General features: G+C 39.7%; 1 protein-coding gene across 5 annotated transcripts in view; it reads right to left on the bottom strand.

Moving 5' to 3' along the window:
- Nucleotides 1-17,787, bottom strand: part of LOC124286983 (autism susceptibility gene 2 protein homolog) — a 249,675-nt gene that overhangs the window by 44,912 nt on the left and 186,976 nt on the right. Inside the window, exon 1 of one of the 5 annotated variants that reach the window (XM_046723449.1) lies at nt 13,313-13,779. The exons of 3 other annotated variants lie outside the window; for them this stretch is intronic. In XM_046723449.1, coding sequence (XP_046579405.1) covers nt 13,313-13,414 — 102 coding nt within the window. In that variant the 5' untranslated portion in view covers nt 13,415-13,779. Of the gene's footprint in view, nt 1-13,312; nt 13,780-17,787 lie in introns of those variants that run through there. One more of the 5 variants, XM_046723450.1, reaches the window with a different exon arrangement.

The raw sequence follows: 17,787 nt of genomic DNA, 5'->3' as shown, positions 1-17,787 counted from the left end.
ACGACCCTAGCGTTACATTTGATATGCACTTTAATAATCCCTCAAGGAAACGAGCAAATAAGATAAGTCAAAATCCATATCATAATGACACTTGTGACTGACGTAAAAAGACGGATATCCTTAGATTTCTTGGCAACAAATCTTAAATCAGGTAAAACTTTGAGATGAATGCTGTTACTCAGTTGCTACAGGCTATTATTGAATTTCTTCCACAAGAAAGCCAGCCAGAAGCAATGATTTTATACCAATTACAAAGTATTTGAACATAAACACAGATCAAAGCCAAACGCTAACTTCAAAGAGACATAATGAAAGAAAAAGCTGGGGAAAAAGTTCCATCAAAAGTATGATGATTGTATTTTCCTTACAGCTGTTTAATGTTTTTTTGTGATGCTGAAAGTCATGGTTACGCCAGTAGAAAAAGCAACCTGCACTCATCCAGGAAAAGACAAAAAGGCCTATAGAGTTTTTGTCACATTGATCAATCTTGAAATGGATGATGTCTTTCCTATAATTGTCATTAAAACTGTCTAACCAGATAAATTATTCAAGCATTCGTTCTGCCAAACTCTGCCCGCCACATCAATTATTAGTAGTGCAAAGACTAGCTTAACTCTGCTTTGATCAAGACTTAAAAGAAAAGATTGCGTGTAACTATTTCCCAATGTTTAAAGAAAGCGTGTCGGAATCAGTTGATGGAGGAGCTAATGTAAAGATAACAACAGTGCTCTGTGAAAAATTCTTTCATTTAAAAACTGTTTTCATGAATTTTTAGCTCAAATGACGACTGTAATTTATTTATGTTCCATTATCCAGTATGAATAATGCTGTCATTTTTTAAACATTTATATTCATAAGCTGAACAAAAAAAGCAAGACAAAAAGTAAACACAGCAATTACTGTGATGCACATTTTGCCTGTTTCTGAAATAAGTCAGAAGTGGCAACCATTTTGTCAGAAAGAAACAGATGTCAGATGTTGTTATATATGAACTTACCTGATGAAAGTAATCAAAACCTAGTTATAATCCAGAAATATCCAGCAAGACACCAGGATGCTGAGCACAAACTCCAATGTCAGGGCTTTGTTCAGAGCCAAGCTAGTATAGTACTCCTTGTTCGAGGTGGCCGTGAACAAAAACCACCAAAAAAACAAGTAATATCCATGTCAGAGCTGCAAAAGTAACTTCAGATCATCCTCATTGGAGAAAGCTTCAAGTTTCATCCAGTTCTCATTCAGTAATTATCCAAAGGAGGCATAAAACTCCAGAATTTGTCAGAGCCCAAGTGACTCCGTCTGCCTTGGCGTCTGCTATGCATCCAATATGGCTGCCAGCTACTCGCATGGCCTAGTGTTGGGCTGGGAGTGTGTTTGAGCAGCTGGTTGTAGGCTATTCCGGAGTATTCAGCGGTGAGTGTTCCTCAACACAAGAACAGCCTCTCAGCGTGGGGTTGTTTGTGCTCTACAGCCTCTCCACGCTCACCAATTTCAATAGGCACAAACTCGCCCACAAGTGGCGATCATTTTCTCTGCTTCTACACGGACTCCCAGTGTCAACATGAGCCGACCCCGGAGTCTCAAAAAGCTGGAATAATACTATTTAGGGGCAACACTCCCCATTAAGACCTTTGATCCCAGAATAGCACCCTAGATTGTCTGGCAAAGTTGTTGGGAAAACAAAATCTGTCATGTATTCAAGGGCTGTAGGCACTCACAAGGGTTGGTCTGACAGCCTCAATGGGCCATTAGTCAAGTGTGGTGAATAGCCGAGCAGTCACCGAGCAGTCACCGCACAACTCCTTATCCTCCTTAACACACCTGATCATAAAATTGCAATCGGCACTGCAATAAATCTACTGGCAAACACTAGTCCAGCTTTGGAGGTAAAACAATTGTTCTCAGCTTAAACAACTGCAGCGTGCAATTGAAATTTTCCAGGTACTCAAAAATCTTTCTGGAGGGTGATGAAATCTGCATGCATTCCCAAGCATCATCAAATCTCTCATCTCTGACGTTTTTGTCTGGCTGAATCACCCCAGAAAACATGGGACATCCATTATGACACCTGCATCCGTTCTCTATCATAAATACAGACAAGAAGCTGTGAAAACTCCAGAGCTAATGTCTTTTTTGCTTCCATGGAAGAAAGCAATCGGAGTTGACATGCTCAATATAATAAGGCATCCTCTGCACATGCTAGCAAGGAGGTAAACAGACTCCCTAGACAACCAGCTTCACGCCTCACAGATTTTTAAAGAGGTGTTTCCACTCTTGTTTCAGAAAGAGAATCCCATTTAGGTTTCTTTTGGCCACCCAGATATCATAATCTGTCAGTGTTTGCTATGATATCTCCATGTTTGTTCACCTGGGCACAGGAAAAAACGAAGGAATTCCAGATTGATAAGATCTTCTTAACTCATGGCCACTTAAGGATAATTTCAAAATGTCAACAGATGTTTAAAGATAACTTTTAACTGATCAAAATAAACCTACAATTTTTTATCCATATTAACAACTTTCACATACACTGACCGAACTTCTTATTATCCATATAACAAGAATTGTCATTACCAAAATCTTTCCATATTTCTTTTTCCATCAATCACAAACACAAACAAGACTCCATCTGAGTTGTCTCCCTTCCCTTACAACCAAACCACACTACCAAGATGAGAACTGGTCCAGTAATCAACATTAACAACAAAATTTCTAAACAAAACTCACTCAAAATAACATTTCCATTACAACCACACCTATAACACTAACAAATAAACAAACTCTCTCCCAAACCACCCCACAAGAAGAATCAAAACAAACCTGATCTTAAAGGACAACATGACTACCAGAGGGAGCCATTTTCAAAATGGCTGCCGCCAGTGACATGGAGTGGATTTCTATCATCAGACAGTAAAGCGCTGAGGAAGATAACATCAAGCTAGTCTGAGCTGAGACAGTTTATCAGCCATGGGTCTCCCTCTCTGTCAGTGAAGAGACCTTCGTCTTGGTGAACTAGGAAATGAAGGAGTGGAGGTGTGGACGATCCAAGCTGGCTGACATGAAACATACAGGGTCCCCGATATCCTGTGCGACCTTTTGATAATGGGCTAATCAGGCTAGGGCTTGTGTTTCCATCTATACAAGCACAAATGTGTTTGTAACAGATAGGCCCATGTTACTTCCTTGGCTAAAGAAGTATCCCTCTAATGTCATGTTAGTGCTGACTGCAAAGATACACAAGCATTTTGTGGGCAATGGGATACCCTTTTTCATAATCTCGTCACTTTGATTTCAGTTTTAAAAATGGATAAAATTTGAATGAAAAACTTAGCATTTTGTCTTTAAAATGTTGAACACAAAATATTTCATCATTTCAGATAACTTCAACCTGAAGCCAATATGTAATCAGTGTTAAATATTTTTCTTCAGTTTAACTCTTTTTAAGACACCTTCGGATTGTAAGCTTTTAAAAAAAAAAAATAAAATAAAATTGTAAATAATCAATCAACTGGAAACAATAGCAATCAAATAAAGCCTCCACTCACAGTAAATACAAAGTAGCTCACAGGATTTTTGTATGGTATGAAACGATATTACCTTGATGAAAGGGCCATGGGGGCATTTGGGGTGTAATCAGTGAACCAAACCGCCCTACTACAAATGGAGAAGGGTTGAGTCACTCAGTCGCTTTGCTATTTATATGAATTGAATCATTCCCCCTCCACCGTCTACGCTTTCATAAATTACAAACTAATATCCCATAAACCAGCTGGATTCTGTCTTGCCGCTTGACCTGATCGAAGAATCTGGAATTAATGTTTTCGTCACTGCAATTGTTAATGGTATTGCACTTTTTGATACGCAAATAACATAATAAACAACACAGATGTGGCAGTAGTTTAAATCAAATCGCCATAAAAACCTTTCGGCGCAACAAGAAAGTGGAAGGGAGATATTGGAAAATGCATTTGACCTGATTAAGAAATCTGTCGAATAGAAAGGATTGTCAATGTCACCGAGTGACTGGTCTTTGTGATTCTAACAAAAACGGTGCATTGAGCGGGTTTTGTTCTAAATTTGTCCTCGTGGACTCTGGTCGCACGCGTCGGCTTTGATATCGAAGACCCGCCATCAGGCCGAGACCAGTCTGAAGCTTTCAGCTCAAATCCCAGGGCAAATCGAATTTGCATTGACAGGAAAAAGCTTCATCAATTTTCGTCCGTATTTCCCCCGATGGCTTTCCTCCATTTCAAATAATGAAATTATGTGTCCGTAATTTCTCTCCCGAAGCATCAAAAGCTGGCCATGTCACGGTACGATACGAAGGTTCTTCCCCAGCTTAAAGCAGTGAGCAGCAAGACCAGCATCGACACGATCAAACTAGTGTGCCTTGGTCACAAGCCTCGTGGAATATATTTCACTTTCACCGATAGCTCCCTGATTGCAGGCAACTTCATAGGATAATATGTGAAAAGCCAGGCAATTCAATTCATACAATAGCTACTGGCCCGTGGGACTCGCGAAACGATAAGGGGAGGATTTCTTCAGCTCTCCGCCCTAGGTCGGCCACAATATCCTAAATTGAAGTCTAACACTCAGGGCACAAACTGGGAAATTACAAAAACACGCCACTGTCTCGGGGATAATTGAATACATTTAAGCAATTTCAGTGATATTCCGACAGGATCTATCGTCACTTTCTTTCTTCCGAACAAAATCCCTTGATCGATAGACTGAGAGAAACGGATTGTCCTAGAGGATGCCTTCCGACCATGTAACCCTCTTGTCGATTCACCTCAAGTCTTCTGGGATGTACAGTCTTATGGTAAAGACTGCACTAAAAGGTTATCGATATTATCAATCCTAAACGCACCATGAATAATGATTGAACTGTCATAGATCTTAACATTTTTCTTCGTGTGGAATTCTGTCATTTTGAATCATTACATGAAAACTGATCTCTAAGCTTGTATATCCAGCATTTCAAAGGACTGAAATTCCTCATTACTCAAATTGCATCAGAAGGTTAGACATTCAAATTCTTCCATCCAATATTGGAGGTTTATTAAAAAAAATTAATTGAGGTCTTGAAGAAATACCATTTGGCAAGATCTACATTGTTTATCTTTTTGTAATCATGCACCTTTTGTTATTGCAAGAGTGAGTGAGTGAGTGAGTTCAGTTTTACGCCACTTTTAACAATATTCCAGCTATATCACGGCGGGGGACACCAGAAATGGGCTTCACACATTGTACCCACGTGAGGAAATGAACCGGGGTCTTCAGCGGTACGAGCAAACGCTGCCACTAGGCTACCCCACTGCTTCTGTTATTGTAAGATACCTCAGGTACTATAAAAACCAAACCAAATTATCATAAAGTAGTATACAACCATCCGTCTTAAAATTACCGCTTCCTCATCATCATCCTCACCACCAGCACCATCATCATCATCATCATCATGATGTTTCGAATGGTATTTAGTTTTAACAGTTTGCGTCTTTCCAATCATATCTCAATGAACTACACTATTTAATCACTACATCATATTGCTGACAAAGCTTACAGTCATAAAGACTCTGTCAATCTCACGATCATCATCAACCAAAGCCATAATTATTACCGAGTTATGTTCATGAAAAGTAAAAATCCAAATTGGTTGACCTTATTAACTAGTAACATGTGAGACCTATTCTCAATACTTCAAGACAGAAAATGTAACGTAATGTAAAATGTAAAATAATTCATCTTGTTGATACAGGGCAGGCTACAAACTCTGAGACTAGTGAAATAAGGTTTACACTAGTTCTCCGACTAGTCCACACCTATGATGCCCCATATAACTCCAAAAGGCCACACCCAGTGAAGGTCCGGGTTAGAATTGGTCTTCAGTAACCAATGCTTGTGGTAAGAAGCGACTAAGAGGATCGGGTGGTCAGGCTCGCTGATTTGGTTGACACGTGTCATTGTATCCCAATAGGTCGATGCTCATGCTGTTGATCACTGGAGTGTGTGGTCCAGACTTGATTATTTAAAGACCGCCGCCATATGGGTGAAATATTGCGGAGTTAAACAACCAACCAACCAACCAGTCACACTGCCCCCTAGCAAGGCTGCTGTCCTCAAATTCTATAGCCATGTGGCTGACCAGTCTCGCCCTGCCAAAAGTGACCACAACAATTGCCAGACCACTAACCCCAGATAATGACCGTTGTAGTCCCTAACACAAGATCAACAACATCTTGAGGACTCAGACTGCCATAATGTAGCCTGCTCATCTAGTCCTGGCTTGGAGTGGACAGGACTCCCAGTACAGTGTCTGGCCAAGTGCTAATGAGCTCAGACTAGCAGCCAAGACAGCTGAGCTCCTGTCACCAGCCACAAGCTTATGGTGTCACTAAAAGAGCTGTGTGTTCAAGGTTGCTGGATGCTGGAATTAGCCCACCTTTTGTGCAGAATCAGACTTGTTGGCAAATGGGTGAAGGGAGGATGTATACACTTCCTCAGTGTCGGTTTAACAAAGAGAACATCTCTAGCTCTGGAAACAAGATTACACAGTTCATATCAATTAAGTTTATGAAGGTCTACACAGTCTGGTCTTCTGGGTGGATGAGGTCATTACACTGGTGGAGGTCATCACACTGGATGTGTGTCAGTGACGAGTTGTGCTGTACAGGTTTGAACAGTTTTTCATATCCCATACATCTAAGGGTGCGGTGGGGTAGCTTAGTGGTTAAAGTGGTCGCTCGTCACGCCAAAGACCTGGGTTTGATTTCCAACATGAGCACAATGTGTGAAGCCCATTTATGGTGGCCCTTACCATGATTGGTGAAATATTGATTAAAGGCAATTGAAACACGGATTTGAGGGCCATAATGGCTGTCCATGATTGAATGAGGTTGTTCCAACTCCACCTGTAGCAATACTCCTGCAGTACTGTGACCTGGGGACATCAGAACTGGGCTTCAAAAACATATCCAAGTTGGAAAAGGAACCTGGGTTAACAGGAGCCCAGCTTGATGGGGAAAGTGTCAATTCTGATTATGTGGAAATTTAATATTGTGTAGAAATAAAACATTACTGGGATGCAAATGGACGATTTGGAAATTCATTGACAAATATCTAGTCTAGAATTGAAAACGTTGTTAAATTCTCTTAATAATTATAATATCTATATAATAAGTATAATATAGAGGAGCGAATAGACTTTCTTCATCTTCAATATCATGCCTGCAGAAATCTAGACTTGCCAGATATTACAGACTTGCACGGTTGGTATTGGATATATTTGTTTCAGGGTCTCTTGTGACAGATTTGGAAATTCCCTCCTATCAAACCAAATCATCCATCTCTCATCAGTCCACCAAATACTTCTTGACACGCACAAGTTGTCAAGACAAAGGTCCGATGTTGCAGCTCAAGTCAGCTTCTGTCAGGCGCCATCGTTTGCAATCAACTTACCACAGTGTCTGGACAGAAAGATTAACACAGCCAGTATATAATGGATCAATTATTTTAATAAATGCATTATCCCTTGCCATTATACTTCTAATAAATAAATTTAGCTTGACAACCCTTGGCAATTACCTTGTGGTAACCACGAGGGGCCCATCTCGGGATTCCCCCTTAGTGAACTTCACTTAGAGTCCTGTCCCCAATGAATGGCATTAGTCGATATGTTAGCTCCCTTGTCCTCAGCTACGCTAGTCACCACCCAAACCGTAATCACGATAATGATGGAATTACGATGCATAATGCGTGTGTCGAGTTATCCATTTGAACGGACTAATGGTATCAACACAAGGGCTGATTTTATTAAAGACTTATAAAGCAAGAAAATTCTCAAACCCCATCGCTTGCTGGTCCCAGGGGAAATAACTCTGTATGGCTGGAGGAAATGTATCATCAAGATGACAATTTGAGTACGATTTTTGTGTTTTTGGGTTCCCAAGGGAAATTAATTTGGGGATCTCTATATCAAATCCGCAAGGAAATCTCCCTTCAAGAAAGATGAAACAATGTTTGCTTGTTACGAATTCATAAAGAAGCAAATATCTGAACACAGTGACCAAAAATTAATCAAATTAAATTGATGAAAATGACATATCTAAACAATTAGAAGACAGATCACTCAACTACAAAGTAAAGAAAAACATTGTCAAAGGAAGATGCCCTAGATTCCAGATAAGCGCGGGCAAAGTGAAAAGAATTTTCTACTTCAATATGAAAAAGAGAACTATTTGATAAGAACATTATCAAAGGAATTGGATGTTCTTTGTCCTTTTATTGTGCAATTTGAATTTGCTTTTTAAAAAACTTATTTGATAATATCATCAACAGCTTTCAAGATTAATTGATGTGGCAAAAAGCTATACACCAAAATTCCATTAAGATGGAATTGAATGCAGTCATTACAATTTGTCAAATTTGTTTCTTTTTACCAAAGTTTGTACATTGAGTCGTCTTTAATGTCGTTACTTTGACAAAGGAGATCATTATTACCAACTTCTAAGTGATAAAGTGTATCTCAAATTATAAAACATTGCTTAGGACAAAATTTCAACATGCCATTAGGGAACATAAACCCAAAAACACATCAAGGACCTATAACCTGTGTTCTGTGAAACTTTCCAAAAATACATTCTCCGCCCCAGTAAACACACATTTCATCCTTTGTGGTTCTGTTCCAGCTCATTCATCCTTAGATGTGTCTCTAACCCTGTATGTATCTTCATTTCCTTCAAAGCTAGCACATAATGCATCTGTCATCAAATCAACAGAATCATACAGACCAATCAAAATCACAGATCCTCTAAAAGCTGACGTCTGCTTGTCGTAATTAGGGACTATCAAGTTGCAGTCCGTGAAGAGAGTGCAGTAACGGGGCCCACAAAGGCTCTAATCCCATGTCCTTCTCTAATGATCCACGTCACCAAACTATCAATGCCAGTGTGACATGGCGAGCGAGAATCAACGTGCCACTTGACATCCACAAACGTCGTTTATCATCTTTTCATGGAGTTGACAGGCCACGCACATTTCGAAAAAAAGCATTTCATCCCCAACAAATGAAACCCGCAAACACTTACACAAAATGTCAGGAGTTTAATAGTCCAAACTGACGCCTCTAAAAGCAACCGTTGGGATATTCTCAACCAGTTTCCAATGCTAGCATTTGGCCTTTGTGGATTGTAAGGAAATGGTGTGTGCGGGGATCTTTTATTCTATGGAGGTAGTCGTGTGCATGTCCTAGCGGATCACTTGCCCGACCGTCGGCCCCCACGCTCGCATCATTATCATTGATCGAAGGGGAATAAAAAACTCAATTAGCTGGACTGGGTGAGTAAACAGCATTTTCTCAATCCAACTCATAGCGAGCTCATTCAAACAAAATGGCTTCCTTTCGACCGGGTCCAGGTAATTTACACAAAATTATTCCATTTTTCCTGTGATTAAACAACAAAGTTAATAGGGAATTTGGAGCCACTGCACAAATAACTGTTGCTAGGCAGCTCTTCTTCCCATACACATAAAAAGAGTGGCATGAAACATATTTCGTACAATTTGCGGAAGTGATTATTCTGATGCCTGCACCTGTAGTGCGGTTCTTGGATGACAGCGCTACAGAGATCAACTCCCAGGGATCTCATTGGGCCTTTGTTCCATTTTCCACATCTCTGAATTTTCCTGATCACAAATTAATTTCCATTTTGTGAGGAAGACGGATGATGTCAATAAACGCCACCCAGTGACGAGACAATGATAACAATCAGCGATGCATGCTTCACTCGCTAATTACGCGCTGATAGTGGGGATGTCAAATTTGTGCAATTGTCAACCAACCTCTATTGACTCATCATCTAATATTGAGATATATTTGCACTTGAAAGCATAACTTCATTACAAGCTAATTGCTGCCCGGGCCACGAGTGGTTATGACTACGTTTAACTTGACAACTTTAGGTCTGATCGAGCCTATTCAAAATTAGCTGTACAAGAACAGAATTATGTTAATCACAAGCAATTCAACAAAGGGAGTTAACATTGGGGAAACAAATCGGCAGGATTTGTGACAATGTTTTTTGTTATTGGTTTTACAATTAAAACAGATCCATACTTTGCCATAAGGTGATGTTAAGCAGTCCAGTTTTGTGAAAAGGATAAAATGGAATTGCATTTCAGCATTCAAATACGAACTACAGTGGAAGCTGTCTAAACTGGCACACATCGGGACTGAAGAAATAATCCGGTTTAGACAGCATGCCGGATTGTAGAGCTGTCCCGACTAGAATTGAACCAGTTTTATCACTCTCATAAACATTGTTGTATAACGTGGTTCTCTCAATTTCTCTCTCAACTCTCCAAATACATGTATAAGTACACCCATACTGAACTCAGATTAAATTATCTTTGTCGGCAACCATGTAGTTTCAAAGCAGGATTAATTGGTGACAATACACATCCAACCAACTCCTCACTAAGCACCGGATTAGACAGTGCTGGTTGCGGTTATAAACACATATTCGGGCGGCTCATTTCATGCCGAGATCCGGAATTGACAGCTGCCGGATTGCAGAGCTTTTAAATGATGATAAATGTACTAGCCACGGATGGGACTGAGATTTCATGCCAGTGTTGACAACTTGCCGGATTGGACAGCTGCCGGTTTTGACAGCTTCCACTGTAGTTGAACTTAGTGTCCCCCCTCCCCCCAACAACATTACATCAGAATTACAATATCATGTATAAAGTGAAAAACTGTTAATATAGCTTTGTGTGATGTCATTATGCTGAACTGTTCAAAAGACCTACACTTCAGATGATGAAGATAATTACGTGAATACACAATGCTCAATAAGTTTGTACAATGATCTGATATCAAACTGACATGTTCTGAATGAAGCAAAACTTCAGAATTATTATAATAACCATCGCACAAGCACCTGTTGAGTAATATGCAACCAAATGAAACCTAAACAATGAGGATGGTATCTACAGCTTGGCAACGACCAATAACTCTGCACTGAGAAACATGTCATTGTGCGTCAATACTAAAGCACTATTCACCTGACCACTTAGTATATCATGTCATATCGCACTGAAGCTTGAACCTGTTTTTTGAGATGCTAACTAAATGCAAAATATCATTTTCTGCCAGTGACTGAAAAATATTTCTGATTGTTTAGATATTGCTTTATTCAATATTCAAGTATCAACACATATTGTCAAGCCTACATGCACAAACGAAAAGTTCCATGTTTCATTGACAGTGCTCTTGTTCAATAATCCCATCCCGCAACAAACATTGTTATTATTCCCAACAGTCTCTTGAAAGTACTACTCATCTCCTTCCTTCACCACATGTTGCCTAGTATCCTGCTACTTACACTGCCAGTTTATTGATGTTTCTGTTTAAGCCTTCACTCTGTAATATTCCAGCTACATGACAGGTCTGCAAACAATCAAATCTGGACTGGAAAATTCAGTGATTGACATCATGAGCATGAATCTGCACAAATGGGACAAGATGACACGCATCAACCAGGTCAGTGAGCCTGACCACACAATCCTGTTAGTTGCCACTTACACGAAACATACTCGCTCTTATGAGTGAGTGAGTGAGTGAGTTGGGTTTTACGCCGCTATTAGCAATATTCTACCAATATCACGACAGGGGAACCAGAAATGGCCTTCACACATTGTACCCATGTGGGGAATCGAACCCGGGCCTTCAGCATGACAAGCGCAAGCTCTAACCACTAGGCTACCCATCTGCCCATCACCTAACTTGACATGTCCCATGTTAGTTAAACACGGTTCGTTAAATAGAGTGAGTGAGTTTAGTTTTACGCCGCACTCAGCAATATTCCAGCTATATGGCAGCGGTCTGTAAATAATCGAGTCTGGACCAGACAATCCAGTGATCAACAGAATGAGCATCGATCTGCGCAATTGGGAACCGATGACATCAACCAAGCCAGCGAGCCTGACCACCCGATCCCGTTAGTCGGCTCTTACAACAAGCATGGGTTACTGAAGGCTCATTCTAACCCGGACCTTCACGGGTTCGTTAAATAGACACGTAAGTACCATAATACAGCTTTGGTACTTCAGCTCAATGACATTGATGCACTCAATTTCAATATTTGAAACTGATGACCTGTCGCAATTGACAAGGAAAACAATTCCTCTGATGCATATTGGTTACTCACAGGATCAATGGCTCACACAAGGACAGCCAGATATATACACCAGGTGCGAGCAAGCCAGAGCAGCTAGTGACTCTTCAACAATGTGAAACCAACGATTATTAGATGTTTATATCACGGATCAAACAGTGGACAGATTGACGTGGGATTGATCTCCATACTGTCGCAGTGCGCTGTAACTGAATGTCTTTCTCTCACTGGACGGCTCATTGATTGGATATTGAACACAAGTATGTAACAAGTTACATATGAAATTGACAAGCAGGATTTTCACAGCTGGTGCAATATATGTGCAATCTGACGAAACACATTCTAAAGTGGTTTAGCATCACAGATACTGATGGCAGGGTATCATATTCATTATGCTTCTGTTAATTGATCGAGGCAATATGTTCCTGTGTGTTGAAATTAATGTGCAGTTTATCGATTTCATGTTAAGTCCAGCTGTAAATTTAAGAATTTACATCACAAATGAATAATTAATTTCTATTTCTGTCAGTGCAATTTGTTCTCAGAACATTATGGCAAATTTATCCCCATTCCGGAACATAAAACACATTGAAATCTTCTGTTTTTAAAGTCCAAAGGTAATAGTGAAGCATAAACATTACAAACATAAAACTTTGTCCCATCACTCAAAACACTAACAAACCCTTAATTTCGACATGATTCATCATCATTTATCCAAAATTAACAAAATCACATGCATCGATAATGGCAACAGAAATCATTGATCATATTTTTACCAAAACTATTATCAGGAAAAAAAACCCATTAATATTTTAAGCTAATAACCCAAATCCGGAAATGATACCACACTGAGCAATTTAATTCCTACAAATCTGTGACACACACATTTACCACAAATGAGTATGTTTCCCTAAAAGCCCCTTGGGGATGGTACAGAAGCGGTTTCACATGTGGAAAGAGATGTCGAATACGATACAGCTATCTTTCCCACTCTAGCAGTGATATACAAAAGCACATCTAATCAGAAAGCAGGCACTTATCATACAATATTCATGATCTAACACAGTGTCCCTGACAAGTTCTATTTCTGTACCTACAGACTACGCAGTGCGTTAATCTCGGCTATAGCTAGCTACCTGTCGGGGGCTGTCCGGGTCACATGGTTGACTTACAGAAGGAGAATCTTCCACAACAATGTAGTCCGGCACCTCAGCTTTAGTATCCACCACTAAATCCATACTGGGAAACACAACTCTCCAGGTCACTTGTCAAATAAGTAATAATAAACGTGGGTCAACAAAGAGCGCCCCCTGTTGACAACACACGAAGGCTCACAGAGAAGGCAGGGTGAACAGGCTATGGATTCCTGGATGTGGAGGAAGTCGCTGATAGATTGGCTCAGTGCATCATCCCCAGTTCTGTGTGCATCTCATCTTCGCTGAATCTTTCAACTGAGAAATTACTTGTCAGGCGAATAGCCCTACTCCGCTATCATAAAACTCAATTTATCAGTGGGACTGGTCCAGTTATTGAGCTGCCTCCAAGCATCAGACTAGCAGGGGGAAATAACGCAGCTAAACATCAGGGACTTTCATAAATGATTAAAGAAGCAGAGAAATTGATAGCAGTTAGACGCATTGAGCCAGAGTGGCAAGGGAGGTAACTCTATCTGACACAGACCACGTACAGCTGGTTAAAGGGGCAGACGGACTACAATGGGGGGAAATGGCTCACTCCATGATTCATGTAGTAATTTGTGGAGGAAAAGCCAGGGTCTACATTCCGCTGACACTATGAGTTTTATTGATTAAGGGATCAGTGCCTCACTGGGTTTTTGTGAGCGAGCCACATTTTCTACACCATCTTCATAAATTTATCGACATCTTTTTCTGCTTGCAGCAAAAGCATGTGCCCTTACTGGCATGCCAATTCAAAATGGCCGCCTTGAAGCAGACACAGCTGTCGAGCATTCGACCCTCTTGATATTCACAAGATTTCTCACCAGCAAAATGAGCTAAAATAGGGCTAAATTTCACCCCATTGAAAGAGTGACTGTTGACCTGCCTGCTCTGTTTACTTAAGCTTCCCATGAACGTTTGTATACAGAGCCTCGCTCTGATAATGTACAGCCTATAATTAAGTTCAGGCAAGCAAACACAATAATTACACTGAACTATCTAACTATTTATTAAATTAAAAAATTGAAAAGTCAAACCATTTAGTAATCATTTTGATGTGCATGACTCAAAACTCCAATTTGTTTCCTTTCATTAAATTTTGCATTTATGTAAAATAATTACATCAATTAAATATCAGACAATTTGATCAAATAAAAATAACCTTCTGGTAATAAATTCTGTTTATGCCAAAAATTAATGCTCTCTGAAACGTCATATCGGAAAGTCAGTTTAGCCTTGTAGTTCATATTACCCATAGTTCCATTCATCACTTGTAATATTTATGGCCTCAATACATCATTTGTTTTGTTCCATAGCAGATGGGGACTACCTTCCTGTTAACAGCACATTAAGCATATTGAAATATTCTTCATACACAACCATGCTATCATCTGTTGACAAGCATTTCCATCCGAGTTCCTATCAAACTACAGCATGCATGTCATAATGAAAGCAAATTACCTATGTACATACACGTGAATAAAACAGGTCTGTTTCGATTATCGCCGTTACATGCAATTACCTGTAACAGATAATTGTGAATTTCACAATGTCTGCAGCAAATGGGTGTTGGATTTCAACAAAACGGACCATAACAAAACGGTCAATGTTGGCAGCATTGTTTTTCCGAATTACAGGAAATACACCGAAGTAAATTTCACCACGACAACATGTTGTAGGTGTTGATTTCAGCTTGAGTGGCAGGAGCAGTTCTGCTACAACAACAGTTCCTAGGTGTTGATTGCGTTATGAATTGCTTATTGCAGATCTATTGCAAATTGACATCCAGGGTGCAATTTACTCCACGTTGTAAATATTGAACGAACTGAGTGCCAAACCATAAATAGCACCCACTTAATGGAAGCAATTAAACCTAGCTTCAGGGTTCGCAGTTCTTTGATACCAAGAAATACTTCTGAAATGCAGTAAAGTTAAAACAAGGTCACGTCAGTGCATCAGGAGCTATGGGAAACCTGTTCAGGCCGCTGGCTTTGAATACAAGGGTTCGGTTGTTTTTTTCCGCACCATATGGATTTGATTTTACAAATACTTTCTCTGCCATTCTGGTTGAGATTTACTTACGAAGTGCACAATGTTTACAAGATATGAAATTAATTTACTCAAGTGCTGGATCATTTATCATGACGTCTGCCATCAAATTGTCAAAAAATGGAAAACATATTTTCTTCAAAAGGGACAACATAACATCGGTACAGTTGATCTTCATCTGAATCACTCACTCAAATATATCTGATAGATTTTAAGATAAAAAATAAATTAAAAATAACAAAATATCTTATGAACAATGTAGCTGGTTGGTGAGCAAGCAAATCAGGTTTAATTAAGATTGCTTTAGATTATTTTGGCATAACTGTCAGCTTGATGCGTGTATACATTGCAAATATTGCTACTTTGGTGAAACCTAAGATCATTGATGAGTACTGACAAACCATATAATCAGATAGAATATTGGATTTAAATCCACTATCACTGGCTCCTGATACACCTAAGGGAGGGAACTCTGCACAACACCTCAGTAACATAGTCACATTGCTACTACCTCATAACCAAGAACAAATGATTAAATATTCAAAGATCACACTAGTAACAGTCTATTTCATTTTAATATCCAGGTTTGCTAGTCCAGTTGTTGGGTGTTCCTGCTTCCATTCAACTAGTCTTGGTTTGAATCCCTGTGAAGTACATGAACCTGACCACAAACAAACTGGTAGCTGTCAGATTGTGACAATCTGTTCAAAATCTAACTCTCCTCAACCGTCTCAATAACGTTGAAACAAGCATCAGTTACTTTCAACTCAACAAACACTTCACAGCTTCAAGTAATTCAGCCTTATCGTAATGACTATACCACCGAGTTAATAACGTATAACATTCCTAAATCAACTAATAACATATCATTTTCTGACCCTGCATATTTCGCCCAACACTGACATAACAACAGAAGGATTGTTACTGTACATTTCCTAATATCGTTGGCAATTATTCGTCTATTTCAATCCCAGATGTGCTACAACCCTGTACCTAGTGAACTTACACACGGAATCTATAGTGTCAATTTCATGCACTATAAAACCCCTTGCCATTTCCCCCATGGGATAATAGAAAGAAGTCTACTATGTAGGGCTTGGGTATAAACTACCTTCTAGCATGCAAAACACCCAACTGGGAGTCATTTATTTGCATTTCCCTACAGGTATTTATGCTTATTTAATTTCTTGTTAGGACTTAGGTAAATATTCAGTTTCATGGAGACTGAAATGTCACTGTTGCAGACAATATTCATTCGAAGGCGAATAAACTTAATTAGGCTGTGATACGTTGGTCTGTTTGTCTCAGGCCAGTCACGCCATTTAATAATGTTAGTGTAAGACGAGGGTTTGATGAATAATATAGTGTCTATGATGCTGCCTCCAGGGAGTTGCAAAGACAATAAAACCCATCATCATCATCATCATCATCATCCAGTGTTGATGACTGACCTTAGAAAAGCAATGAGTTTCATTTCTGTTAATACACGATATCATTTATAAATATCAATTTCAGTTGTGGACCATAATTCTCATTCCCTTTACAATCATGATGCTTAAATTCTCAGTCATACATTGTACTTCAAACCAAATTATACGAAAGCATCAACTAAAGAATTATTATAATCAACACCAATGACTTAAATGACTCCTGAATTCACACTCAAAATGCTGCTGCAATCTGTCCTACACAAAATCAGTTCACCGTGTAAACCACATGGGGAACTAAAACATTGCTGTCATATTCTACCCTCCATACACTGACCTCCTTCAGCCCATCACACAGAGCCGACATATCTGTCCACAAACCCAAACGTTACCTCATCCCAAGCATCTCTCAAATTCACCAAACTTACATTTTTCAAAATCATCAAACTTCGAAGTCCAACAAATACTCGTAAATTTCCCCTCCACAAAACACGGTTTGAAAACAGAGGTGTGAGTTTGGGATCACATTGACAGGGCTGTGTCTATCACCAGCAGAGTATGTGAGATACACTTGTTGTTTACCTGCCTGGAGCGCGTGTATCATTCACAGGTGAGCGACACACGTCCAACATATCACGTAAGGTAAACACACATATTGAACATTTCTTACGAGAATGCTTGAAGGTCAGTAGGTCAAGATGGAGCATAGATGAAGTATTATTGTTCTTGGGAGTCCTTGAAAACAGCCACAGATGGTGACAGTGAAAGCATGCATGCCCCTGTTTGAATAGTGGTAGGATTGGGTGCCTGCTGGGGTGGTCAGTTCAGAGTGGTCACTGTGTTGTATTGTGTTTGGTGAGGTGAGTTGTGGAGAGTTGGGTGGGTTTGGAGTGGAGAGTTCGTTATATTGAGTTAACAAAAATTTGGTGTTTTTAACTCCCTGACTTGTGTTTGATG

This window comes from Haliotis rubra, unplaced genomic scaffold, assembly GCF_003918875.1.
Source record: "Haliotis rubra isolate DU_JTF1 unplaced genomic scaffold, ASM391887v1 Scf398, whole genome shotgun sequence".
Taxonomy (NCBI): domain Eukaryota; kingdom Metazoa; phylum Mollusca; class Gastropoda; order Lepetellida; family Haliotidae; genus Haliotis; species Haliotis rubra.
The sequence above is the reverse complement of the archived record's forward strand: the minus strand, read 5'-3'. Positions and strand labels throughout refer to the sequence as shown.